The sequence below is a fragment of the Rhinoraja longicauda genome, chromosome 41 (genome assembly GCF_053455715.1).
Source record: "Rhinoraja longicauda isolate Sanriku21f chromosome 41, sRhiLon1.1, whole genome shotgun sequence".
Classification (NCBI taxonomy): Eukaryota; Metazoa; Chordata; class Chondrichthyes; order Rajiformes; family Arhynchobatidae; genus Rhinoraja; species Rhinoraja longicauda.
In genome coordinates, this window is record NC_135993.1 from 2,578,759 (window position 1) to 2,606,628 (window position 27,870).

Sequence of the window (27,870 nt, forward strand, 5' to 3'; positions counted from 1 at the left end):
CGGCCATCTTATCACCAGATATGATGCCTGTGAGTTGTGCCACAAATTAACATTGTCGCTGCCGTCCTTGAAGGTCACAAGCTATATATAGGAAAAGCAATGCTGGAGATGCTGGATTTCTGAAATTAAAACAATGCTGCAAACTATCCCTACCGCTGTTGCCTGACGCGAGGTTTCCTGGCACTTTGTTATTAGCAGAACAAATAAAAATTGCTGGACACAAAATGCTGGAGTAACTCAGCGGGACAGGCAGCATCTCTGGAGAAAAGGAATAGGTGACGTTTTGGATCGAGACCCTTCTTCAGCAGAAGGTGGTCTGAAGAAGGGTCTTGATCCAAAACATCACCCATTCCTTCTCTCCAGAGATGCTGCCTGTCCCGCTGAGTTACTCCAGCATTTTTCTGTCTACGGTTTAATCCAGCATCTGCAGTTCCTTCCAACAAAATAAACATTGTTAGTTGTGTATTGGTTGGCAGAACAGCATCGGTTTTAATAATAAATGTGGAGCTAAGTCGTGAGGCTCAGGAGCTTCTTGGCCCTGCATTCACACCTCTGAGGAGTGACACTGTGACACAAGTGCGAGAGTGAGTGTGGAACCTGCATCTATTGTTGGTGTAACGTGGGGTTTGTTTTTGCTTAAAATGATCAACACTGATTTTGTTGGAATAAAAGATTTATTTACAAAATGATTGTAGAAAAATCAGTACAAATAAAGTCTATTGAGTATGTGAACTTCCCCCCCCCCCCCTTCTTGGACACAATGCAGCTCTGGCATATTATCAATCACAGCCTGAAGGTGGAATCAGCTTGCGCCTAAGAGCAGAGCCTGGACAATGATGCAGAGTCCAATAATAGGCCATCCATTCCCAGCTCAAAGAGCCCAAGGAGCCAGCACCCTCACTGTAGATACTTAAATATCTTCGTATTAAACTCATAGAAACAAGGAACCGCAGATGCTGGTCAATACACAAAAGGACACAAAGTGCTGGAGTAACTCAGCAGGTCAGGAAGTATCTTGAGAACATGGATGGGTGATGTTTCCGGTCAAGACGCCACTTCAGATCAAGTGTAGGGTATTGCATTCATAACCTTTTGAGAAATGAGCACCAAATATTAAAAATTCTGCTTCTATGTCTTATGGTGTTGCCTCGTTGTATTAAGGAAGGGTCTCGACCTGAAACGCCACCTATCCATGTTCTCCAGAAATGCTGCCTGACTCACCGAGTTACTCCAGCGCTTTGTGAAACATCACCTACCCATGTTCTCCACAGATGCTGCCTGACTCGTTGTGTTACTCCAGCACTCTGTGAAATGTCATCTATCCACGTTCTCTAGAGATGCTGCCTGACCCACTGAGTTACTCCAGCACTCTGTGAAACGTCACCTATCCATGTTCTCCACAGATGCTGCCTGACCCGCTGAGTTACTCCAGCACTTTGTGTCCTCTTAGCATTAAACTCTCCTGTTAGTTTTCGTTGGCCCACTCACTCCGTCCGTGCTCCCAGTTTCCTCATGTACTCCTGCAAAGCGTTTAGACGCGCATCGATTTCAGAAAGGTTGCAGGAATCCAGGTAGTTCTCTAGGGAAAAAAGAACAGAGCTTTAAAAAAAAAAAAAAAAGAATTTAGATAATTAAACCAGAATATTTCAATGTCAAAACCATGAGAAATGTCCTAACTAAAATTGTCAAATAAATTAGTCTCATTCCTCTGTTACTCTTGCCTGTTCAAGTATTTACCCAGCATCCCTTTAGAAGGATGAGAGGAGATCTTATCGAAACGTATAAGATTATTAAGGGGTTGGACACGTTAGAGGCAGGAAACATGTTCCCAATGTTGGGGGAGTCCAGAACAAGGGGCCACAGTTTTAGAATAAGGGGTAGGCCATTTAGAACTGAGATGAGGAAAAACTTTTTCAGTCAGAGAGTTGTGAATCTGTGGAATTCTCTGCCTCAGAAGGCAGTGGAGGCCAATTCTCTGAATGCATTCAAGAGAGAGCTAGATAGAGCTCTTACGGATAGCGGAGTCAGGGGGTATGGGGAGAAGGCAGGAACGGGGGACTGATTGAGAATGATCAGCCATGATCACATTGAATGGCGGTGCTGGCTCGAAGGGCCGAATGGCCTCCTCCTGCACCTATTGTCTATTGTCTAAACCAGAATATTTCAATGTCAGAACCATGAGAAATGTCCTAACTAAAATTGTCAAATAAATTAGTCTCATTCCTCTGTTACTCCTGCCTGTTCAAGTATTTACCCAGTTCCCTCTTCAGTTACTACTTAAGCTGCCTCCACTGCAATCTATGTACCAGCACTTGAACCCAGCAGCTCAATAATCTGAGGGGTAAATGCAAAAGCTGCTCCTTTTGCATTTAGTCTGTAGATTATCCCAACGTTTTAAGAAACAGACAGGTACATGGACAGGACAGGTTTGGAGTTCAGTTTAGTTTATTGTCACGTGTACCAAGGTACGGTGAAAAGCTTTTTGTTGCTTGCGAACCAGTCAGCAGAAAGACAATACATGAAGGATATGGACCAAACGCGGGCAGGTGGGACTAGTGTAGCTGGAACATGTTGGCCTTGTGGGCAAGTTGGGCCAAAGGGCATGACTCTGTCACTTTGCATTGAGTGTGAGCAGATTCCAACTGTGCCACCTCTTACCTTTGTCAGACTTGTTTATCTTTGTTGGGGTGCTGGCCAGACGCTTCTGTTTTGGCTTCCTCGGAGGCTGAAGAAACAGAAGATAAAATGCTGTCATTTCTTGGGCTTTTGCTACTAAGGAGTCCATTCAGGTCACGGTGCCAATGTCAGCTCTGTGAACAAGCCTGCCACTTCATTCCACACTCTCACTGGAGCTTTGGGCGGCACGGTGGCGCAGCGGTAGAGTTGCTGCCTTACAGCGAATGCAGCGCCGGAGACTCAGGTTTGATCATGACTATGGGTGCTGTACTGTACAGAGTCTGTACGTTCTCCCCGTGACCTGCGTGGGTTTTCTCCGAGATCTTCGGTTTCCTCCCACACTCCAAAGACGTACGGGTACGTAGGTTAATTGGCTTGGTAAATGTAAAAATTGTCCGTAGAGGGTATAGGATAGTGTTAATGTGCGGGGATCGCTGGGCGGCGCAGACCCGGTGGGCCGAAGGGCCTGTTTCTGTGCTGTATCTAAATCTACAAAATCTAAATCTTTGCTGCAATTTTCCTCTTTCAGATAACTAACAACTGATTTCTAAAAGTTACAATTCAATCTGCTTTCACCATTCCATAAGAAAGCAATTCCAAACCTTTTGTTTAAGATGTTGAATGAAGAAGTTGGAAATTATAATTATGTTCTTCACGAACCTACACCAGGACTATGCCTCAATCAACAAGGTGGCACAGCGGTAGAGTTGCTGCCTTACAGCGAATGCAGCGCCAGAGACCCGGGTTCTATCCCGACTATGGGCGCTGTCTGTGCGGAGTTTGTACGTTCTCCCCGTGACCTGCGTGGGTTTTCTCCGAGACTTTCGGTTTCCTCCCACGCTCCAAAGACATACAGATTTGTAGGATAATTGGCTTGGTAAATGTAAAAATTGTCCCTAGTGTGTTGTGTGTTAATGCATTAGTGTTAATGTGCAGGGATCGTTGGTCAGCGTGAACCCAGTGGGCCGAAGGGCATGTTTCCGCGCTGTATCTCTAAACTAAATAAACTAAACATTCTTAAAACCGGCCAATGTGTTGCTGTTATTGGGAGCTTGCCATTCATAAAATCGCAGTGAAGGAAATGTGGTAACTAAAGTGAATACATAACTATTTTATTGGCTGCAAGTAACATTGAAGAATGAGAGTAGCAGGGATTCCTAATTGCAGGGACTCACCAAATTGGGGCTGATCCAGGAAGCCGAACCCAACGGTCGTCTCGGTTTTCTGACTCTTTGCAGTCTGTTGGAGGGGAGAGAGAGGAATCAACTGTTCAGTTTTAGTTTAGTTTAGTTTAGAGTGAAATATGAGGTGCTGTTCCTCCAATTTCCAGTGGGCCTCACTATGGCACTGGAGGAGGCCCATGACAGAAAGGTCAGACTGGGAATGGGAGGGGGAGTTGAAGTGCTCAGCCACCGGGAGACCAGATTGGCCAATGCGGACCGAGCGCAGGTGTTGAGCGAAGCAATCGCCGAGCCTGCGTTTGTTGGCCAACCTGGTCTCCCCGTGGCCGAGCACTTCAACTCTCCCTCCCATTCCCAGTCTGACCTTTCTGTCATGGGCCTCCTCCAGTGCCATAGTGAGGCCCACCGGAAATTGGAGGAACAGCACCTCATATTTCGCCTGGGCAGCTTGCAGCCCAGTGGTATGAACATCGACTTCTCCAACTTTAGATAGTTCCTCTGTCCCTCTCTTCCCCTCCCCTTCCCAGATCTCCCTCTATCTTCCTGTCTCCACCTATATCCTTCCTTTGTCCCGCCCCCCTGATATCAGACCCGAAACGTCACCTATTCCTTCTCTCCTGAGATGCTGCCTGACCCGCTGAGTTACTCCAGCATTTTGTGTCTACAATAGGTGCAGGAGGAGGCCATTCGGCCCTTCGAGCCAACACCGCCATTCAATGTGATCATGGCTGATCATTCTCAATCAGTACCCCGTTCCTGCCTTCTCCCCATACCCCGCTATCCTTAAGAGCTCTATCTAGCTCTCTCTTGAATGCATTCAGAGAATTGGCCTCCACTGCCTTCTGAGGCAGAGAATTCCACAGATTCACAACTCTCTGACTGAAAACGTTTTTCCTCATCTCAGTTCTAAATGGCCGACCCTTATTCTTAAACTGTGGCCCCTGGTTCTGGACTCCCCCAACATTGGGAACATGTTTCCTGCCTCTAACGTGTCCAACCCCTTAATAATCTTATACGTTTCGATAAGATCTCCTCTCATCCTTCTAAATTCCAGTGTATACAAGCCTAGTCGCTCCAGTCTTTCAACATATGTCAGTCCCGCCATTCCGGGAATTAACCTAGTAAACTTACGCTGCACGCCCTCAATAGCAATAGAAGAATATCCTTCCTCAAATTTGGAGACCAAAACTGCACACAGTACTCCAGGTGCAGTCTCACTAGGGCCCTGTACAACTGCAGAAGGACCTCTTTGCTCCTATACTCAACTCCTCTTGTTATGAAGGTGAACATTCCATTGGCTTTCTTCACTGCCTGCTGCACCTGCATGCTTCCTTTCAGTGACTGATGCACTAGGACACCCAGATCTCGTTGTACGTCCCCTGTTCCTAACTTGCTCCAGTCTTTCAACATATGACAGTCCCGCTACCTTTGATTTAAACCATCATCTGCAGTTTTCTTCCCCACACACGGTTACCTGGATTTGGCAGGTGCCCCGTTGTCCTCACAGTCGCTGGCCGAGCTCGCCGAGGACAATCTGCTTCGGAGATTTTCTGCTGTAGAAGAGATGCAAAGACGTGAGCGATGTACCTTCATCCCATCCCCGAAGGGCAGCTCCCTCTTCAGTACCGACCGTGGAGGCTGCATGGCCTTCAGACCCCATAGACTCCAACGTGACATTGCTTTCCATGGACCATCGGAGATTAAATGAACACCCCTACCTACAACCAGCAGATTGCAGAACCCTCCTGGTATTTGGAAGTGGTAGTCCAGATTTATTTGATCTATGTTACTACCTACCTCATTGGAGACCCTCGGACTATCTTTGATCGGACTTTACCTTGCACTGAACGTTATTCACGTTATTCCCTTTATCCTGTATCTGTACACTGTGGACGGCTCGATTATACTCATGTATTTCTTTTTTCCTCTGACTTGTTAGCACGCAACAAAAGCTTTTTACCGCACCTCGATAAACGTGACAATAAACTAGACTCAAACTATGTTATTTAATTAATATCTCTGCTCGCTTCAATGGGTCTTTTTTCACAAGTAGAAACAAGGAACTGCAGATGCTGGTTAATGCAAGTAAGGACACAAAGTGCTGGAGTGACTTAGTAGGTCAGTCATTAAACATCACCTATCCATGTTCTCCAGAGATGCTGCCTGACACGCTGAGTTACTTCAGCACTCTGTGAAACGTCACCTTTCCATGTTCTCCACAAATGCTGCCCGACACTTGAGTTACTTCAGCACTTTGTGCTTCAAAAGTGCTGACACTGAACTTCTTTACCTCCAGCTCTTCCACACAATTTCTCTGGGGTAAACATACATTTTGACAAGCTACATTCGTCTGCTCGCCCGTCCCCCACACCCCCCAGGTTTCACAGTGTATGAATGATTGAATGAATGAATGAATTAATGCTTTATTGTCACGCGTGACAAGTCACAGTGAAATTCTTTGCCTGCGTACCCAAGGTATACAAACAGTGCCACATAAAGGGCACTTACAAAGTTACAAAGTACCCCCCGCACCAGGTCCCCCTTTGCTCTCTCTCCCCCTCTTCTCACGGCAGTCTCCCCGCGCCAGGTCCCCGTGTTCTCCCCCCCCCCAACCTCACGGTAGTCCATCCTTTGTTCCTTCCCCCAAGACCCCCACCCCTCCACACCGCGCCCCCCACAGGCCGTACCCGACGAGCTCCGAGCGCGAGTCCGGCCGGTCGCCTGCGTCCTGCAGCCACTGCCTTCCCGAGAGCAGTTCCGGGACTTGGGGCGCCCTCGCTCATCGCTGGCCAGGCCGTTCAGGTCCCTGCGGATCTTCCTCAAGCTGCACAAGAGATTTGGGGGGGGGGGGGGGGGGTGAAGTCAACATGAAGGTACATCGCGGGGCATCAGCGGGAACACATGGTGGGGGCCACTCCTGCCCCCCAATCTGAAGTGGGATCAGGTCCTTCACCCGAGGCTCAGGCTCACCCTCCCAGTGTGAGAGAAACAAACAAACAGGACCATAAATAGTCCACGTGGGGCCGTCCAGTCAGCCCTGTTGTTTATTATGAGAGAGACACAAAGTCCTGGAGTAACTCAGCGGGACAGGCAGCATCTCTGGAGAGAAGGAATGGGTGACGTTTCAGGTGGATTGGGTGGTTTATTTACCAGCCCTCCCACTTGTAACGGGTCGGAGACCGCGGCCGACAGTCGGCGGGGCCTGGGGCGACGGAGCACGCGGCTGGGGCCTGAGTCGGCGCCACGGAGAGGACCCGTGCGGCGATGGTGGAGAGGTCGGTGCGGCGGTCGACGATGGCACCGGCCGAGGGATGAGGACGTTCCACGTGGAGTGAGGACGCTGCAGCCGGGGAACAATGGAGGACCCGGCGTGGGGGGACCGTCGTGAGGGGGGGGGGAGAATAAAGAAGGACCTGGCGTGGGGGGACCGTCGTGAGGGGTGGAGAACAATGGAGGACCTGGCGTGGGGGGACCGCCGTGAGGGGTGGGGGGTGGAGGAGAACAATGGAGGACCTGGCGTGGGGGGACCGTCGTGAGGGGGGGGTGGAGGAGAACAATGGAGGACCCGGCCAGGGGGGGACTGTTGTGAGGGGGGGGGGAGAATAAAGGAGGACCCGGCATGGGGGGACAGTCGTGGGGGGGGGGGGGGTGGAGGGGTTGGAGGAGAACAATGGAGGACCCGGCATGGGGATACCGTCGTGAGGGGGGGGGGGGGGAGAATAAAGGAGGACCTGGCGTGGGGGGACCGTCGTGAGGGGTGGAGAACAATTGAGGACCTGGCGTGGGGGGACTGCCGTGAGGGGTGGGGGGTGGAAGAGAACAATGGAGGACCTGGCGTGGGGGGACCGTCGTGAGGGGGGGGTGGAGGAGAACAATGGAGGACCCGGCCAGGGGGGGACTGTTGTGAGGGGGGGGAGAATAAAGGAGGACCCGGCATGGGGGGACAGTCGTGGGGGGGGGGGGGGGGGTGGAGGGGTTGGAGGAGAACAATGGAGGACCCGGCATGGGGATACCGTCGTGAGGGGGGGGTGGGGAGAATAAAGGAGGACCCGGCATGGGGGGACCGTCATGAGATGGGGGGGGGGGGAGAATAAAGATGGATTTGGGGTGGGGAGACTTTGTAAGCGCCCTTTATGTGGCGACTATTTGCATACCTTGGGTACGCAATCAAGGAATTTCACTGCGACTTGTCACGAGAGAATAAAGTATTAATTTATTCATTCAACTTACTTCCGGTGGTCGGCCTCCCTCTGTTTGCACTCCTTGTCGTTAACATATGCAGTGGGATCGAAACGGTGCTGTCGAATGCCTGAGGGAAGGAAAACCCACGCGGGTAAGAGTGTTGACCACTGACGCCCTGTTCTGCACCAACATCTAACACCCCGACACACATCACAACCCAAGTGAGGAGCCTTCACCGGACTCTGCTCTGATGCTGGGGGATTTATAGATGCCGTGTACCGGCCCAACAAGGGAACTGCAGAACTGCATCCAGTACAGAGGATTCTTTCAGACCTGCTGATAACTCAAATTTCACTGTACCTTAATTGACACAAATGACAATAAATTAACCTTAAAACCTTGATGCCACAAGGTGCTGGGAACGCAATAAGTCACACGAATCAAGGGTTTAGACCCGAGGATATAGGTTTAAGGCGAGGGGGGGGGGAAGATTCAATTGGAACCTGAAGGTTAACTCATTTTTACACGACATCCAATAGATGGGTGTGTGGAACGGGCTGCCGTAGGAGATAGTTGAGGTAGGTACTATCGCAAGTTTAAGAAACAGACAGGTACATGGATAGGGCAGGTTTAGAGGGACCGCGTTCTGGGGTGCAGTGTACCTGTTGGAGAGGGGGTCAGCTTGGGCACGAGGCAACGATCTCCTTGCTGGCTCTCCCGGGAGGATGATCGGTCGCTCCGACGGAACGAAGTCTGGCGGCCACTCCTCTCCCTGGACGTTGACCTCCCCCGGTCTCGGGAATCTGCCCACTGCTTGCTGCGGTCCCGCGAGGCCGGCTGGCTGTCCTCGCGTAGCCTGGTGGCCGAGTCGGCCCGGCTCTGGGAGCGCCGGCCAGAGCTGAGGCTGTAATTGGAGCGGCTTTGTGGGGAGGGCCCGGCTGGAGTGATTCGACTGGAATGAAGGGGGAGAGGAAGGTGGGGACAAGAGGATGATTTAAAAACTGCAGATGATAGTAGAACTGTGAGTAGGATAGGCATGTCCTTGGCCTCCTACTGTCAGTGAGGCCCACATTGCACATTGAAGGAACAGCACCTGATATTTCGCTTGGGCAGCTTACACCCCAGCGGTATGAACATTGACTTCTCTAACTTTAGAGAAATAATCTTTGCATTCCCTCTCTCCATCCCTCCCTCTCTCCATCCCTCCCTCTTCCCAGTTCTCCGACCAGTCTCACTGTCCCCCCGATTACATTTTATCTCTGTTTGCTTTGTCACCTTCCCCTAGCCGACAATGATCTATTTTACATTTTCCTTGAACCACATCTCTTTTGATGTCTCGTTTTCACACCTTACCCTTCCTCATCTCTGTGCCTCCCTCTCCCCTGACTCTAAGCCTGAAGAAGGGTCTCGACCCAAAACGTCACCCATTTCTTCTATCCGGAGATGCCGCCTGTCCCGCTGAGTTAGGAACTGAGGAAGGAACTACAGATGTGGCGACTATTTGCACACCTTGGATGTGCAATCAAATAATTTCACTGCGACTTGTCACGTGAGAATAAATGGAGTTTGTACGTTCTCCCCGTGAGTTTTCTCGGAGATCTTCGGTTTCCTCCCACACATCAAAGACATACACGGTGGTGGCACGGTGGCGCAGCGGTAGAGTTGCTGCCTTACAGTGAATGCAGCGCCGGAGACTCAGGTTCGATCCTGACTACGGGCGCCGTCTGTACGGAGTTTGTACGTTCTCCCCGTGACCTGCGTGGGTTTTCTCCGAGATCTTCGGTTTCCTCCCACACTCCAAAGACGTACAGGTTTGTAGGTTAATTGGCTGGGCAAATGTAAAAATTGTCCCTAGTGGGTGTAGGATAGTGTTAGTGTGCGGGGATCGCTGGGCGGCGCGGACCCGGTGGGCCAAAGGGCCTGTTTCTGCGCTGTATCTCTAAACTAAACTAAACTTTACCCTGTAGTGGAGTGCAGAGGATAATTGTACTGACAAGTTTAATTAGCTCAACACAGAATTGGCAGCCAGGGTGAACCAGGTTTTGGTGCAGATAGAGTTGCACGTCACAAACTCACCCCCTCTTGTACAGACCCAGCTCGATCGTCAGGTTCTTCACCCGCAGCTTCAGTTTCCGCTCTGAAGCCTTCACCTCTTCAAGCTGAGGGAAGAATTCGAAAAAAGACAAACAAACATTAATTTTGCGCTGAAACTGGAGAACTTAGGCTTTGGGTAGAGAAGATAAAAGTAGTAGGAAAAAAAACTGCAGATGCTGGTTTAAATCGAAGGTAGACATAAAATGCTGGTATCACAAAATGCTGGAGTAACTCAGCAAGTGAGGCAGCATCTAGGAGAGAGAGAGAATGGGTGACGTTTCGGGTCGAGACCCTTCTTCAGAAGGGATAAGGTGTGAAAAAGAGACCCTTCTTCAGAAGGGTCTCGACCCGAAACATCACCCATTCCCTCTCTCCTAGATGCTGCCTGACTAGCTGAGTTACTCCAGCATTTTGTGATACCTTCGATTTGTACCAGCATCTGCAGTTATTTTCCTACATAAAATGCTGGAGTAACTCAGCGGGACAGGCAGCATCTCTGGAGAGAAGGAATGGGTGATGTTTTGGGTCGAGTCCCTTCTTCAGACTGTTCTATTCTGCAGTTTCCTTGATCTCCACTCCTTTTGATGTCTCTTTTTCTACACCTTATCCCTTCCTTATCTCTGTGTCTCCCTCTCCCCTGACTCTCAGTCTGAAGAAGGGTCTTGACCCGAAACGTCACCCTTTCCTTCTATCCAGAGATGCTGCCTGTCCCTCCGAGTTACTGGAGCATTTTGTAGCCACTCCAATTAACCCTTTGAGCGCTGGAGCAGAACCAAGATCTTCCTTTATACAGAAGATAGATACAAAAAACTGGAGTAACTCAGCGGGACAGGCAGCATCTCTGGAGAGAAGGAATGGGTGATGTTTCAGGCCGAGACCCTTCTTCAGGCTGGTTAGGGATAAAGGAAATGAGAGATATGGACGATGATGTAGAGAGATAAAGATCAATGAATGAAAGATATGCAAAAAAGTAACGATGATAAAGGAAACAGGCCATTAGACAATAGACAATAGGTGCAGGAGGAGGCCATTCAGCCCTTCGAGCCAGCACCGCCATTCAATGCGATCATGGCTGATCACTCTCAATCAGTACCCCGTTCCTGCCTTCTCCCCATACCCCCTCACTCCGCTATCCTTAAGAGCTCTATCCAGCTCTCTCTTGAAAGCATCCAACGAACTGGCCTCCACTGCCTTCTGAGGCAGAGAATTCCACACCTTCACCACTCTCTGACTGAAAAAGTTCTTCCTCATCTCCGTTCTAAATGGCCTACCCCTTATTCTTAAACTGTGGCCCCTTGTTCTGGATTCCCCCAACATTGGGAACATGTTTCGTGCCTCTAATGTGTCCAATCCCCTAATTATCTTATATGTTTCAATAAGATCCCCCCTCATCCCCCCAGTTACTCCAGCTTTTTGTGCCTATTTTCGGTTTAAACCAGCATCTGCAGTTCCTTCCTATACATTAAGTGTAGAAGTTGGGAGGTCATGTTACGATTGTACAAGACATTAGTGAGGCCACATTTAGAGTATTGTGTCCAGTTTTGATTTTTCTCTGCTCTGCCAAGTCTCACCTCATCCAGGGCCTGGTGAAATTCCTGGTTCTGCTTACTAGCCGCTCTCTGGCTTTTCGTTTTCTCCTTCATCAGCTCCTGCTCCATGCCTTGGATGACCTTCTTCAGGATTTTGATGTCTTTGGCAACATTGGTTGTGTTCGAAAGCTTCACCTGCTCTTGGAGCTGCAGAATCATTACCTCCAGCTCCTGTTTCTCCTGCAGTAGCTTGTCAAACCTGAGGAGCAGAGAGAGAGAGTAGGGACTGCAATCAACTCCACCCTCGTTGCATCTCAATGATATCTCTGCCATCAAAGGCAGTGTGAGGGTGCGATACTATCACCTTTGGAAGTGCTGCTGGGAAGTGCCAGAGACCCGTGAAAGTGCAAAATAATTTACACCCCCATAAAAATATCGATTGGTACGGGTGTCAGGGGTTATGGGAAGAAAGCAGAATGGGGTTAGGAGGGAGAGATAGATCAGCCATGATGGAATGGCGGAGTAGACTTGATGGGCCAAATGGCCTAATTCCGCTCCTATCACTTATGACCTTATTCGGCCCAGCATCATCCGTGCTTGTACACAAGTAAACATGATTGTTCTTGTGAGAGAAAATGCTAACCAAGATTAGGATGAGGAGACAAATCTGACTGTGACGACTACCTATTGCCAGGGTCATCCTCAAAGTCATTCGAGTTTGAGTTGAGTTTATTGTCAATAGACAATAGATGCAGGAGTAGGCCATTCGGCCCTTCGAGCCAGCACCGCCATTCAATGTGATCATGGCTGATCATTCTCAATCAGTACCCCGTTCCTGCCTTCTCTCCATATGCCCTGACTCCGCTATCCTTAAGAGCTCTATCTAGCTCTCTCTTGAATGTATTCAAAGAATTGGTCTCCACTGCCTTCTGAGGCAGAGAATTCCACAGATTCACAACTCTCTGACTGAATTTTTTTTTCCTCATCTCCGTTCTAAATGGCCTACCCCTTATTCTTAAACTGTGGCCCCTTGTTCTGGACTCCCCCAACATTGGGAACATGTTTCCTGCCTCTAATGTGTCCAACCCCTTAATAATCTTATACGTTTCGATAAGATCCCCTCTGATCCTTCTAAATTCCATTGTATACAAGCCTAGTCGCTCCAGTCTTTCAACATATGACAGTCCTGCCTTTCCGGGAATTAACCTAGTAAACCTACGTGTACCGAGGTACAGTGAAAAGCCTTTGTTGCATGCTAAGCAGTCATTTCTGTTGCATTCAAATAGAAGTGCAATATGCTGTTTCATAAGTGATAGCAGCAGAATTAGACCATTCGGCCCATCGTCTACTCCGCCATTCGATCATGGCTGATTTCTCCTTCCCTCTCGACCCCATTCTCCTGCCTTCTCCCCATTACCCCCTACACCCTTGCAAATCAAGAATCTGTCAATCTCTGCCTTGAAAATATCTATTGACCTGGCCTCCACAGCAGTCTGTCGCCATGAATTAATTCCAGATTCATTACCCTCTGAATAAAGAAATTCCTGCTCATGTCCTTTCAAAAGGTGTCACATACACACTTACATTTGTTGTCAAAAATAATTTTCTCGGGAAGGCAGCGTAAAGAGAACACATCTAAAACAAAAAGGGGTTGGAATAAAGGTTGTCAAGACTTACTCTGCCCTCAGCCTCCTGAGCTCTGTGTCACGAAAATCGATGCCCTGCTTCGACCTCATCGCCGCCAGCTCCTCTTTCAACCCCCGAATTACTTTCTGGAGGGCCACTGGATCAGGCTTCCCAGCGTAGGGTAGTGGCAGAGGGTAGTGTATCCTGCAGACGTCAAAGACAGACAATCAACTGCTGTTTCAACGTTTTACTCTCCTCCTCCTCTCCCCACTCACCCCGACCAAGATACTGTGAGAAAATAACTGCAGATGCTGGTACAAATCAAAGGTATTTATTCACAAAATGCTGGAGTAACTCAGCAGGTCAGGCAGCATCTCAGGAGAGAAGGAATGGGGGCGTTTCGGGTCGAGACCCTTCTTCAGACTGAGATACTGTACAGCACGGAAACATTCCCCCTTTGGCATGTACCAGTTCAGCTGAGTTTATTGTCAGGAAAGAAAACTGCAGATGCTGGTTTAAATCAAAGGTAGACACAAAATGATGGAGTAACTCAGTGGGTCAGACAGCATCTTTGGAGAGAAGGAATGGGTGACGTTTCGGGTCGAGACCCTTCTTCAGGCTGATGTCCCGCTCCATCCCCTGACATCAGTCTGAAGAAGGGTCTCGGATTTTGCACAATCCGCAGGCATTGCCACTTTCATTTCACTGCACATCGTGTATGTGTATGTGACAAATAATTTGACTTGACTTGGCTACCTGTCCCGCTGAGTTACTCCAGCTTTCTGTGTCTATCTTCGGTTTAAACCAGCATCTTGCAGGTCATTCCTACACAATTTATTGTAACTGGTAGGTTTAAGTTGCCTGAAGGTGTAAGCTATGCAAAGTCCTGGAACGGCGATAAATTCCTCGGAGGGTCTTCCAATGTACCTGTCAAACTCCACCGAGTAGATGAGGATGAGGTAGCGTTTAGCGTTGAGAGCCCCGGACTTGGGTGGTGGCACCTGTCTCATTCCAACTCCTGTTTTACGGTTTCTCAGCAGCTCCAGGTCAGAATAGGTTAGCAAGTCAAGGGTCACAGATTCACTGTTCTGAAAAAAAATAAAGGACATTGTCACAAAAAATTATGCAGTCTGAATACTAAATGCTGACCCACACTGGTAATGAGAGTTCAAATTCCACCAGTTTCTTTAAGGGCAGCAACGAGTAGAGGCATTGCCCCAGAGTACCAGAGACTAGTGTTCAATCCTGACCTCTGCTGCTGTCTATGTGGAGTTTGCACGTTCTTCCCGTGACTGTGTGGGTTTTCCCCAGATAAGTTTAGAGATACAGCACGGAAACAGGCCCTTCAGCCCACCGTGTCCGCGCTGGCCAGCGATCCCCGCACACTAACACTATCTCCTACACATACTAGGGGCAGTTTTACACTTATACCAAGCCAATTAACCTACAAACATGTACGCCCTTGGAGGGTGGGAGGAAATCAGAGCTTCCCGGAGAAAACTCACACTGGTCCCGGGGAGAACGTTCAAACTCCGTACACACAAGCACCCTTAGTCAGGATCGAAACCGGGTCTCTGGCGCTGTGAGGCAGCGGCTCTACCCGCTGCACCATCGCGCCGCCCAATTTCCTCCTAAATTCCAAAGATGTGAAGCACAGCAGGTTAATTGACCAATGTAAATTGCAACTTAGTGCAATGAGGGGGGGATCTGATAGAATAAAATTAATATAGGGTTAGCGTAGTGTGCAGGAAGGAACTGCAGATGCTGATTTAAACCAAAGATAGACACAAAAAGCTGGAGTAACTCAGCGGGTCAGGCAGCAATCTCGTTGTACCCCTGTACAATGACATTAAAGATATATTGTATTATATTGTATTGTGTTGTATCTCTGGAGAGAAGGAATGGGTTTATTCACAAAATGCTGGAGTAACTCAGCGGATCAGGCAGCATCTCGGGAGAGAAGGAATGGGTGACGTTTCGGGTCGAGACCCTTCTTCAGACTGATGTCAGGGGGGCGGGACAAAGGAAGGATATAGGTGGAGACAGGAAGATAGAGGGAGATCTGGGAAGGGGGAGGGGAAGAGAGGGACAGAGGAACTATCTAAAGTTGGAGAAGTCGATGTTCATACCGCTGGGCTGCAAACTGCTGTTCCTGAATGGGTGAGAAGGAATGGGTGACGTTTCGGGTCGAGATCCTTCTTTAGATTAGTGTAGTGCATGGTTGATGATCTGAGTGGACTCAGTGGGCTGCAAGGCCTATTTCCATGCTGCATCTCTTTAGTACACCATCACTGGTAATTCCCAGCCATTTTGCAAAGGGAACACACAAAATTTAAAAAAGGATAGCTACAGCATAATTAGCCGTAGTTGATAAACTATTAAAACCAATGATTAAAGAAGTAATAGCAGCATGTTCGTTAAACGTGGTGCTGCCTCGTGAAGGGCAGCCAGCTTCATCAAGGACCCACGCCACCTGGGCCACACTCATTTCACTCCCGCCATCAGGAAGGTGGTGTAGGAGTCTGAAAACCATGTTCTCTGGGTTCTTCCCAACAACCATCAGGCCAAACACCAACTAAATGCCAAACTACCTTGGATGAACTACGGACTGTGGGCTGTGTTTTATTTTTAAACTTAATTAACTTTTTGGGGGTTTGTTTTATTATGTTATCTAATGAGTACCCGTTTGTTGCTGCAATTAAGAATGTCATTGTTCGTTCAGGTATACTTGACATAGAAACATAGAAAATAGGTACAGGAGGAGGCCATTCGGCCCTTCGAGCCAGCACCGCCTTTCATTGTGATCATGGCTGATCGTCCCCATTCAATAACCCGTGCCTGCCTTCTCCCCATATCCCTTGATTCCACTAGCCCCTAGAGCTCTATCCCACTCTCTCTTAAATCCATCCAGTGATTTGGCTTCCACTGGCCTCTGTGGCAGAGAATTCCACAAATTCACAACACTCTGGGTGAAAACCTTTTTTCTCACCTCAGTTTTAAAGGGCCTCCCCTTTATTCTTAGACTGTGTGGCCCTTGGTTCTGGACTCCCCCAACATTGGGAACATGTTTCCTGCCTCTAACGTGTCCAACCCCTTAATAATCATATACGTTTCGATAAGATCTCCTCTCATCCTTCTAAATTTCAGTGTATACAAGCCAAGTCGCTCCATTGGGAACATTTTTCCGGCATCTAGCTTGTCCAGTCCTTTTATAATTTTATATGTTTCAATAAGATCCCCTCTCATCCTTCTAAACTTCTAAACAATGAAACATTTTTAAATCTTGCAATCATAAATCCGATCTAGCAGATTCAGCACGGTTTTGTGGAGGGAAATTCATGCCTGACCGATTTATACAAGATTATTTTGGAGAAGTCCTGACCAAAGAGGAACGAGGGGAATCAGCAGATGTATGGGTGTTTGAACTTCCAGAATGCTTTCAATAAATTGTCTCAAAAGTTTAAGTCACAAGACAACACCCCAGGGTGTTAGAGGTAAAATTCTGGCTAACAACCAGGAATCAGCAATTAGGGGTAAGGGTGTCATTTTCAGATTGGCAATCTGCGACCTAATAATCAGTGCTGAAACCATAACTGTTACAATATATAGTGTAAGAAAATAACTGCAGGTGCTGGTACAAATCGAAGGTATTTATTCACAAAATGCTGGTGTAACTCAGCAGGTCAGGCAGCATCTCAGGAGAGAAGGAATGGGTGACGTTTAGGGTTGAGACCCTCCTTTAGACTGATGTCAGGGGGGCGGGACAAAGGAAGGATATAGGTGGAGACAGGAAGATAGAGGCCTGACCTGCTGAGTTACTCCAGCATTTTGTGAATAAATCGATTTGTACCAGCATCTGCAGTTATTTTCTTATAAGATAGAGGGAGAACTGGGAAGGGGGAGGGGAAGAGAGGGACAGAGGAACTATCTAAACTCCTGAGATGCTGCCTGACCTGCTGAGTTACTCCAGCATTTTGTGAATAAAACTATTACAATATAAATCAATGACTTGGAGGAAGGAAGTGAAAGCACAGCAGCCAAATTTGCAAATGCCACAAAAACAAATGGGAAGTTGCGAGTAGAATATAGTTTACAGATTATATAGTTAAATTAGGCAAGTGGTCAAAAGGTTAGCAAATGGAGTTTATTGTGGACACGGGCAAAGTTCATTTCGGAAGGAAGGAACAGAATAAAATTAGAGGCCAGCAAATAGATTGTGATAAAAACTGAAGTGATTAGTGAAGCAAACTCAATCATTCCACATGCCAACTAATCAGCTGTGCATTTGGTACGTGGATGAATACTTTCTTGAACTTCGACAAGTTTAGTTTAGTTTAGTTTATAGATACAGCGCGAAAACAGGCCCTTTGGCCCATCGAAGGGAGTCCAGAACCAGGGGCCACAGTTTAAGAATAAGGGGTCGGCCATTTAGAACGGAGATGAGGAAAAACTTTTTCAGTCAGAGAGTTGTGAATCTGTGGAATTCTCTGCCTCAAAAGGCCGTGGAGGACAATTCTCTGAATGCATTCAAGAGAGAGCTAGATAGAGCTCTTAAGGATAGCAGAGTCAGAGGGTATGGGGGGAAGGCAGGAACGGGGTACTGATTGAGAATGATCAGCCATGATCACATTGAATGGCGGTGCTGGCTCGAAGGGCTGAATGGCCTACTCCTGCACCTATTGGCTATTGAGTCCATACCAACCAGCAATCTCTGCACAAAAGCACTCTCCTACACATTCGAGCATCTATATCAAGCTAATTAACCTACAAACCTGTATGTATTTGGAGCGCCAGAGGAAACCGAAGATCTCGGAGAAAGCCCCCCCCATGGTCAGGAGAAGAATGTACAAACTCCGTACACACAGCACCCGTAGTCAGGATCGAACGCGGTGTATGAAAGGAAGCATATTGACTGGTTGTATCGCAGCCAGGTATGGCAACTCGAACATCCAGGAACGCAGAGGATTACAAAAGGTAGTGGCAAATACACTGATGAGCCAAAACATTATGACCACCTGCCTAATATGCTGTTGGTCCTCCGTGTGCAGCACCATACGCAGCAGGGTGCAATGCAATGCACACATTCCTCCTGTGATCACCGTTAACATTTTCTGTGACTTGTGCCACAGTCGACCTTCTGTTGGTTCGGACCAGATGGGATAGCCTTCGTTGCCCTCGCGCATCGATGAGCCTTGGGCGCCCAACACCCTGTCTGTCGCTGGTTTGTGGTTTGTCCCTCCTCGGACCACTGTCAGTAGGTACTCACCACTGCTGACCGGGAGCACCCCACAGCCTTGCCGTTTCAGAGATGGTCTGACCCAGTCGTCTGGCCATAACAATTTGGCCCTTGTCAAAGTCGCTCAGGTCTTTACTCCTGCCCATTTCTCCTGCATCCAACACATCAACTTCAAGAACTGACTGTTCACTTGTTGCCTAATATATCCCACCCCTTGACAGGTGCCATTGTAACAAGATAATCAATGTTATTCACTTCACCTGTCAGTGGTCATAATGTTTTGGCTCATCGGTGTACACTGAACTTTTGTTTTGTTTATTATGGCGTTTACAAAGTGCTATGTTTACATATCTGTTGTGATCCCAACCCGAAATGTTACCCATCCCTTTTCTCCAGAGATGCTGCCTGACCCACTGAGTTACTCCAGCTTGTAACTATCTCTGATTTAAGGGATAATTGTACAAGCTGGGCTGTTTTATTTGGAGTAGATGAGGCTGATGTTGGATTTAATTAATGTGTGAAATCATAGGAGGGCTATGATAAAGTGAATAGGAAGGATCTTAGAAAGATTAACTATAGATATTTATTCAAAAAATGCTGGAGTAACTCAGCAGGTCAGGCAGCATCTCAGGAGAGAAGGAATGGGTGATGTTTCGGGTCGAGACCCTTCTTCAGACTAACTATAGATATTTACTCATTGAACCAGACTGCATCTTAATGATCTGTGGAATTTTCTGCCTCAATCTGTGGAATTCTCTGACTCATCTGTGGAATTCTCTGCCTCAGAAGGCAGAGGAGGCCAATTCTCTGAAAGCATTCAAGAGAGAGCTAGATAGAGCTCTTAAGGATAGCGGAGTCAGGGGGTATGGGGAGAAGGCAGGAACGGGGTACTGATTGAGAATGATCAGCCATTGAATGGAAGTGCTGGCTCGAAGGGCCGAATGGCCTACTCCTGCACCTATTGTCAATTGATACAAAAACAATAGACAATAGACAATAGAAAATAGGTGCAGGAGAAGGCCATTCGGCCCTTCGAGCCAGCACCGCCATTCAATGTGATCATGGCTGATCAAGAGGAAAAAAACCCAAGAGAAAACAGTTGAAATAGAACCAAAAAATGCTGGAAATATTCAGCAGTTTAGGAAGTACCACAGGAGAGAGTCATACAGTCATGGAGTGATAGTGATACAGCGTGGAAACGGGCCCTTCGGCCCAACCTGCCCACACTGGCCAACATGTCCCAAACGACATACATGGGACAAGCTGGTAATGGAAGTGATGGAGGAAGGTACTATTGCAATGCTTAAAAGACACTTGGATGGACAGGTACATGGGTAGGAATGGTTTAGAGGATTATGAGTCAGATGCAGATAAGTGTGGGACAAGCGTGGGACACATCGGCATGGATGTGTTGGGCCAACAGGCCTGTTTGTGCCTTTGCCTTTATGACTCGCTTAATCAATGGGTATTTTTAAGGCAGAGGTAGATAGATTCTTGATTAGTACGGGTGTCAGGGGTTGTGGGGGAGAATGCAGGAGAATGGGGTTAGGAGGGAGAGATAGATCAGCCATGATTGAATGGCAGAGTAGACTTGATGGGCCGAATGGCCTAATTCTGCTACTGGAACTTATAAATGTAATCGTGTATAGTCTTTCCGCTGACCGGTCAGCACGCAACAAAAAAGCTTTTCACTGTAACTCGGTACACGTGACAATGAACTGAACTCAATCGATGTGGTGCCAGTAATGGAGAAGGTATTTTGGAGGAACAGTTTCCAAAGCTCAGCGGTTGAGCTTATGACCATATGACTATAACTTCAGTGCTACTATCAGATGAAACAAATATTTAATGTACCTTTGTGATAGCTGATTCCAACATGTTGCAGAAAATGGAGAACTGTTTGAAGTTTCCGGTTTTGTGGGTGACATCCTCAATATCTGCAGCATAAAAATAAAATCCGTCAGGTAGCTGTGAACTTCTCACACAAAAGGTTTAGCCTCCTACCGGTTTCCAAATAATAATTATTACTGTTGGGTGCTTAAGATTTGGAACAGGAAACAGATTTAACAGTTCCCCAAGATATTGTAAGATCAAAAAGACACAAAGTGCTGGAGTAACTCAGCGGGTCAGGCAGCATCTCTGGAGAACATGGATAGGTGATGTTTCACAGAGTGCTGGAGTAACTCAGCGGGTCAGGCAGCATCTCTGGAGAACATGGATAGGTGACGTTTCACAGAGTGCTGGAGTAACTCAGCGGGTCAGGCAGCATCTCTGGAGAACATGGATAGGTGACGTTTCACAGAGTGCTGGAGTAACTCAGCGGGTCAGGCAGCATCTCTGGAGAACATGGATAGATGAATCTTTGGGTCAGGACCCTTCTTCAGAGTCTGAATCCAAAGATGCTGCCTGACCCGCTGAGTTACTCCAGTGCTGTTTGTCCTTTTGTGTAAACCAACATCTGCAGTTCCTTGTTTCAACACAGGCACCTTGCTTTTTAAGTGTGTTTGATTTACGCATTTTCAGAATAATGTGCTTGTCTAATTAGAACCAAAGTTTAATTTACACACTATATTCAGAATAAGCCATTCAGATTTATGCCTGGCAGACTTACACATTAGCATTTAAAGTCACCTTGGAAGTTCAGTTTTGCTTAACAGAAAGATAACTCATATGAGTGCCTGCAACAATTAGGTTACATGTTTAAATGTATCTGCCTTTGGGATATATTTTGTCAATCAGTTTAATTTAGTTTAGAGATACAGCAGGGAATCAGGTCCTGCGGCCCATGGAGTCCACACCGACCAATGATCCCCACACACTAGGCCGATCCTACACATTAGGAACAATTTACAAATTTTACCAAAGCCAATTAACCCACAAACCAACTTTAGATAGTTCCTCTGTCCCTCTCTTCCCCTCCCCCTTCCCAGATCTCCCTCTATCTTCCTGTCTCCACCTATATCCTTCCTTTGTCCCGCCCCCGACATCAGTCTGAAGAAGGGTCTCGACCCGAAACGTCACCCATTCCTTCTCTTCCGAGATGCTGCCTGACCTGCTGAGTTACTCCAGCAATTTGTGAATAAAAACCTTCGATTTGTACCAGCATCTGCAGTTATCTTCTTAACCTAAAAACCTGCCCGTCTTTGGAGTGTGGGAGGAAACCGGAGCACCGGGAGAAACCTACTTGGTCACAGGGAGAATATACAAACTCCGTACAGACAGCACCCGTAGTCAGGATTGAACCTGGGTCTGGCGTGTGAGGCGGCAACTCTACCTCTCCGTCACTGTGCTGCCTCATTGCAGAGCAAAAACAAGTCATTTTTTTCAGTTTTATGCTCCAAAGGTTAGCATCATGCATTTTAGGTAAATCATTGTACAGATAATAATAATAATAATAATAATATTCATTTATTGTCATTGCAACGAGTACAACGAAATTAAAAAATAGCCAATCCTGACGGTGCGTACAAACATATATGCAATAAATGCAAAAACAAATAAATACAATTATATTAAGTACAAAGATTTTTTAACGGTGTTGCCTAGTGCAGAAGGTAGTGTTCAGTTCTCGTATGGCCCTGGGGTAAAAACTGTTCTTAAGTCTGTTTGTTCGGGATTTGATCGACCTGAAACGTCGACCAGAGGGCAGATGAACAAACAGACGGTGGCCGGGGTGGGATGGATCTTTTATTATTTTGCCTGCTCTACTGAGGCAGCGTAGGCTGAACAGGTGCTCCAGGGAGGGCAGTGAGCAGCCGATGATCTTCTGGGCCGTTGTGATGACCCTCTGAAGGGCCTTCCTGTCCTTTTCTGAGCAGCTGGCATACCATGTGGTTATACAGTATGCCAGCACACTCTCGATGGAGCAGCGATAGAAGGACATCATGAGCTTCTCCTGCAGGTTGGTTTTCCTGAGGATCCTCAGGAAGTGGAGTCTCTGCTGTGCCTTCTTTACTGTGGTGATGGTGTTGGTAGACCAGGTAAGATCCTCTGCGATGTGCGTACCCAGGAACCTGAAAGCGGGTACCCTTTCCACACAGACCCCATTGATGTAGAGTGGGTCGTATTCTACACTGGTTTTCCTGAAGTCAATTATAAGTTCCTTTGTTTTGGAGGAGTTCAGGACAAGATTGTTCACCGAACACCATGCTGCCAGCCTTTGGATTTCATCCCTATAGGCTGTCTCATCTCCTCCTGAGATGAGTCCAACCACAGTCGTGTCATCCGCGAACTTGATGATGGTGTTGGTGGGATGGGTGGGGGCGCAGTCGTGAGTGTAGAGGGAGTAAAGGATGGGGCTCAACACACAGCCCTGTGGTGAGCCGGTGCTCAGTGTAATGGTGGAGGAGAGGTGAGGGCCTATTTTGACGGTCTGGGGGCGGTTGGTCAGGAAGTCCTTGATCCATTGGCAGATGGTTTGGGAAAATCCAAGGTCAGAAAGTTTGGTGACCAGTCTGCTCGGGATGACCGTGTTAAAGGCAGAGCTGAAGTCGAGGAAGAGCATCCTCACATAGCTCCCCTGGTGTTCAAGGTGGGTCAGTGCAGTGTGAAGAGCAGTGTCGATGGCATCCCCTGTAGACCCATTTGCTCTGTAGGCAAACTGGTATGGGTCGAAGGTGGGTGGGAGGCTGGCTTTGATGTGCTGCAGGACCAGTCTCTCGAAGCACTTTGTGATGACCGGTGTGAGTGCTACCGGACGGTAGTCGTTAAGGCCGCTGATGACAGACTTTTTCGGCAGTGGGATGATTGTGGCGGACTTCAGGCAGGGAGGGATGGTGGATTTTAAAAGGGACAGGTTGAAGATTTTTGTGAAGACCTCAAATAATTGGTCTGCACATTCCCTCAGCACTCTGCCCGTCACACCATCGGGGCCTGCAGCTTTCCTGGGATTCACTGCTCTGAGCACGCGCTTAACATCATACTCCTGCACAGTGAAGGTGTTGCTGTCAGGTGCTGGAGAGGGTGTTATGTCTGCCACTGTAGCTTTCACCTCGAAACGAGCAAAGAAACAGTTAAGTTCCTCTGCCAGCGAGGCGTCGCCGTCGGCAGTCGTGCGGTTGCTGGTCTTGTAGTTGGTGATGTGCTGGATGCCTTGCCATACCCGCCGTGGATCATTGTTGGTAAAGTGGTCCTCAATCTTCCTCTTGTAGGACGCTTTGGCATCCTTGATGCCTCTCTTCAGGTTGGTTCTAGCAGCACTGTATAGAGCTCTATCACTAGACCTGAAGGCGGTGTTACGGTCCTTGAGGAGAGACCTGACATCCTTTGTCATCCAGGGCTTCTGATTGGGATACAACCGGATGCGTTTGTCGACGGTGACATTGTCAACACAGTTTTGGATGTAGCAAAGTACAGTTGATGTGTACTCCTCCAAGTCCTGATCCTCAAAAATATCCCAGTTGGTCCTTTCGAAGCAATCCTGCAGCTGCGAGGAAGCTCCTTCAGGCCATGTCTTAACAGTCTTTATGGTGACTGGAGCTTTCCTCCTGAGTGGGGTGTATGCTGGAGTTAAGAATATGGACAGGTGATCTGACTGCCCCAGGTGTGGTAGTGGTGCTGACCTGAAACCCTTCTTAATATTTGAATAAACCTTGTCTAGTGTGTTTTTCCCCCTGGTAGCACATCTTATGTGTTGTTCAAGTGGGAACAACTTGGAAGGGAAAGAACTTTATAATATTGTATGATGTGGTTTACCCTCATTTATTTCAATTGGCAGCATAGTGGCATGCGGTGCCTGGCATATGTTTGATTTACACGCTGTATTTCAAGCCGTGATCCCTGCATTAAACATGAGCTGCTAGTATTGAGAGACCAAGCTGGACACTGATTTAACTCCTGCATTCAACAACAAATGTGAATACATTTCAAAGGTGCTTCATTGCAGAGAGAGGGAGAGAACAGAGGACAGAACTGGACGCTAGAGGCAAGGTGTGGCAGAACATCCTCAGATTTGAAAATATCCAAGTCTTGGCTTGATTTGATCAAACGTACAACAGAATATCTATAAACAATAGACATCTGGCCATTCTGGAGAAGACAACTGCAGGGATACAAGAGCAAATAGAAGAATTGGAGAAACTGGATTGTTCTTCCTAGTAGTTGGCATTGATGTGATACACCAAGGGACCATTTTCAGTGTGACACCATTCTACAATTCAGTGCCAGGAATGATGTGGTTTCACAAAGCACAGTTCCATGGTACATCCTCAAAGACCAAGATTTGGAAAAGTTTGTTCACTCAGAGGGTGGCAAACATCTGCAATTCTCGCCCGCAGTCAAATATGGCAGCTGTGTTCATAAATTCAAGGAGCAGAATTAGGCCGTTTGGCCCATCAAGTCTACTCCGCCATTCAGTCATGGCTGATCTATCTTTCCCTGGTCACAGACCTCCAGTCTGAATACTGCCCTTCCACCACAACTATATATCTTCTATCAGTAAGCCAGTTCTGAATCCATACTACAAAGTCACAGGTGCTGAAACCTTATGTAAAAGAAAAAACAACATATAGCTGAATAACTCAGCGGGTGAGGCAGCATCTGTGGTGGGAAATAGACAGGCGACGTTTCGGATCGGGACCCTTCTTCAAACTGCTGGAGTGGGAGGGCCGGAGAAAGGAATGGACACATTTTAATTGCATGGGAAAGTGTAGCTTTGTACTTACAAACGGCTTCAAATTCTCCTCTCCACTGTTCAGAAGTCAGTCTGTCCTCGACTTGCACTTCCAACACATCCCCAGTCACCATCATGGTGATTATATAATCGATCCCTCGGAACACATAGTTCACTTGTATCGGACCCCCTTCCATGGTACAGGATATTACAATACAGGACGGTATTGCAGGACAGGTTGGCAAGACTTGGCACGTGCTAAAGGTGGCAACATGCAATTATAATTCTAAGGAAAAGAAACACAGTAAAAATGATCAATAACAGCATTAAAATGTTAAATTTCACTAATATTCTGGAAAGGATTTCGAATTGAACAAGGATTTCGACCCAAAACGTCACCTATTCATTTTCCCCAGAGATGCTGTCTGACCCACTGAATTACTGCAGCATTTTGTGTCTATCTTTGGTGTGAACCAGCATATGCAGTCCCTTCTTACACCCTAAATTAAATATGCCCCAACTCTTCCTCACAAGTTGATACTGATTTACACAGACTAGAATAAAAAGCTTGTCAGCACTGTAGTGCAGTTGATAGAGCTGCTGCTTCACAGCACCAGAGACCCAGTTTCGATCCCAGGTGCTGTCTGTGTGGAGTTTGAACGTTCTTCCTGTGACCACATGTGTTGCCTTTAGCTGCCCTGGTTTCCTTCCACATCCCAAAGACGTGCGGGTTTGGAGGCTAATTAGCCTCTATAAATTGCTCCCTGGTATGTATGTAGTGGATAGGCCGAATGGCCTAATTCTACTCTCGACGTTAGACTTGAGATGTACAACATGGAAAGAGGCCCTTCGGCCCACCAGGTCCGCACCTACCAGCGATCACCCATTCATTCGTTATATTCTACACACCAGGGACAATTTACAGAAACAAATCAATCTACAAGCCAGCCCATCTTTGGAGTGTGGGAGGAAACCTGAGCACCCAGAATAAACCCACGTGGTCACAGGGAGAACGTACAAACTCCATACAGACAACACCCGTAGTCAGGATCAAACCCGTATCTCTAGCGCTGTAAAGCAGCAACTCTACCGTTGCACCATTGGCCCGCAGCATGATGGTACAGCATGCAGAACAAAGCTTTTCACTGTACCTCGGTAGAGGTGACAATAATAAACTAAATCTAAACTAGAAGGATCCCAACCCCTGAAACGTCACCTATTCTCTTTTCTCCAGAGATGCTGCCTGACACACTGACTTACTCCAGCATTTTGTTCTATCTTTGGTCTAAACCAGCAATTGCAGTTCCTTCCGACACATTTCAAAAGACAACTTGCATTTAAACTAAAGATAGACACAAAAAGCTGGAGTAACTCAGCGGGTCATGCAACATCTCGGGAGAAAAGGAATGATCATGTAATAATAATAAAAGAACTAAAATAATAATGGGACTTCTTCCAATCTAATCGATGGCGCCCCCTTTAACTTGAACCTTATCCACTCACACTTCTTCATCTTCCTCTTCTCCCTCCTCCTGTTTCCTCCTCTTCTGCCTTCACTTCTTTACTTCTTCTTCTCCTCTGCTTTACTTCTTCCTCCTCTTGTTCTCCTTCCTCTCCTACTTCTCTTCTCCTCCTAATTTTGCTTCTTCTCCTTTGCTTCTGCTTTTCCTCCTTCCTCTTCTCCTCCTTCCTCTACTGTGCCTTCCTCCTCCTCCTCCTCCTCCTCCTCCTCTTGTTCTCCTTCTTCTCTGCTTCTCCTTGTCTACTTCTCTTTCCTCTGCTTTTGCTTCTTCTGCTTCTCCTTTCCCTTCTCCTCCTCCTACTTCTCTTCAACTCTTTCTTCTCCTCCTTTACTACTCCCTCCTTTACTGCTCCCTCTTCCCTCCTCTACTGCTCCCTCTTCCCCTCTTCCACTGTTCCCTCTTCCTCTGGTCCCTCTTCCCCTCTTCCACTGCTCTCTCTTCCCTCCTCTACTGCTCTCTCTTCCCTCTTCCACTTCTCCCTCTTCCCTCCTCTACTGTTCCCTCTTCCACTGTTCCCTCTTCCCTCCTCTACTGTTCCCTCTTCCACTTCTCCCTCTTCCCTCCTCTACTGTTCCCTCTTCCACTGTTCCCACTTCCCTCCTCTACTGCTCCCTCTTCCCTCCTCTACTGCTCCCTCTTCCCCTCTTCCACTGTTCCCTCTTCCACTGGTCCCTCTTCCCCTCTTCCACTGTTCCCTCTTCCTCTGGTCCCTCTTCCCCTCTTCCACTGCTCTCTCTTCCCTCCTCTACTGCTCCCTCTTCCCTCTTCCAATGCTCCCTCTTCCCTCTTCCCTCGTCCCTGGTGCTAGTGGGCGCCCAGCACCAACACTCTGCCGCCTCTGAGCCCGCGCTCGGTCTCTAGGCTCCCCGCTCTCGGTCTCTAGCCTCCCCGCTCTCGGTCGCAAGGCGCCCCTCCCCCACCCACGCGCACCCTAACTTAGCAACCCCCTCGTCCCGCCCACCTCGTATCCCTATTGGTCCATCTCCGCCGTGCCTCGCTATTATTGGTTAAACGCCACGCCAATCAAGCAGGTGGGCCGCGTCATGTTTGGTTGACGCGCAGCCGGCGGCGGAACACACCACTACTGCACAAATAATAGGGGGGCACAGACTGTATTAAAACAGAAAACAATTCAAAGCTTCCTTTATATAAATTGATAATCAAAAACACAGATATGGTTATAAGTAAAGATTGATTGTGTATTAATTAAGCT

General features: G+C 47.8%; 1 protein-coding gene across 2 annotated transcripts; it reads right to left on the reverse strand.

Annotated features, from left to right (window-relative positions):
• Positions 1-356: 356 nt before the first annotated feature.
• ccdc61 (coiled-coil domain containing 61) lies at positions 357-27,259 on the reverse strand. 2 transcript variants are annotated; one of them, XM_078431079.1, is made up of 14 exons: positions 26,638-27,259; positions 25,187-25,420; positions 20,379-20,461; positions 14,216-14,376; positions 13,340-13,492; positions 11,705-11,921; positions 10,116-10,198; positions 8,702-8,991; positions 8,088-8,166; positions 6,545-6,681; positions 5,332-5,407; positions 3,852-3,915; positions 2,659-2,725; positions 357-1,579 (listed from the first exon to the last, which is right to left on the reverse strand). In XM_078431079.1, exons 2-14 carry the CDS (start codon positions 25,329-25,331, stop codon positions 1,485-1,487), a joined length of 1,650 nt encoding a protein of 549 aa, XP_078287205.1. In that variant the 5' UTR covers positions 25,332-25,420; positions 26,638-27,259; the 3' UTR covers positions 357-1,484. The 2 variants fall into 2 exon arrangements, with proteins under 2 accessions (XP_078287205.1, XP_078287204.1); XM_078431078.1 differs by having other exon boundaries at positions 5,332-5,410.
• Between the last annotated feature and the right edge of the window lie 611 nt (positions 27,260-27,870).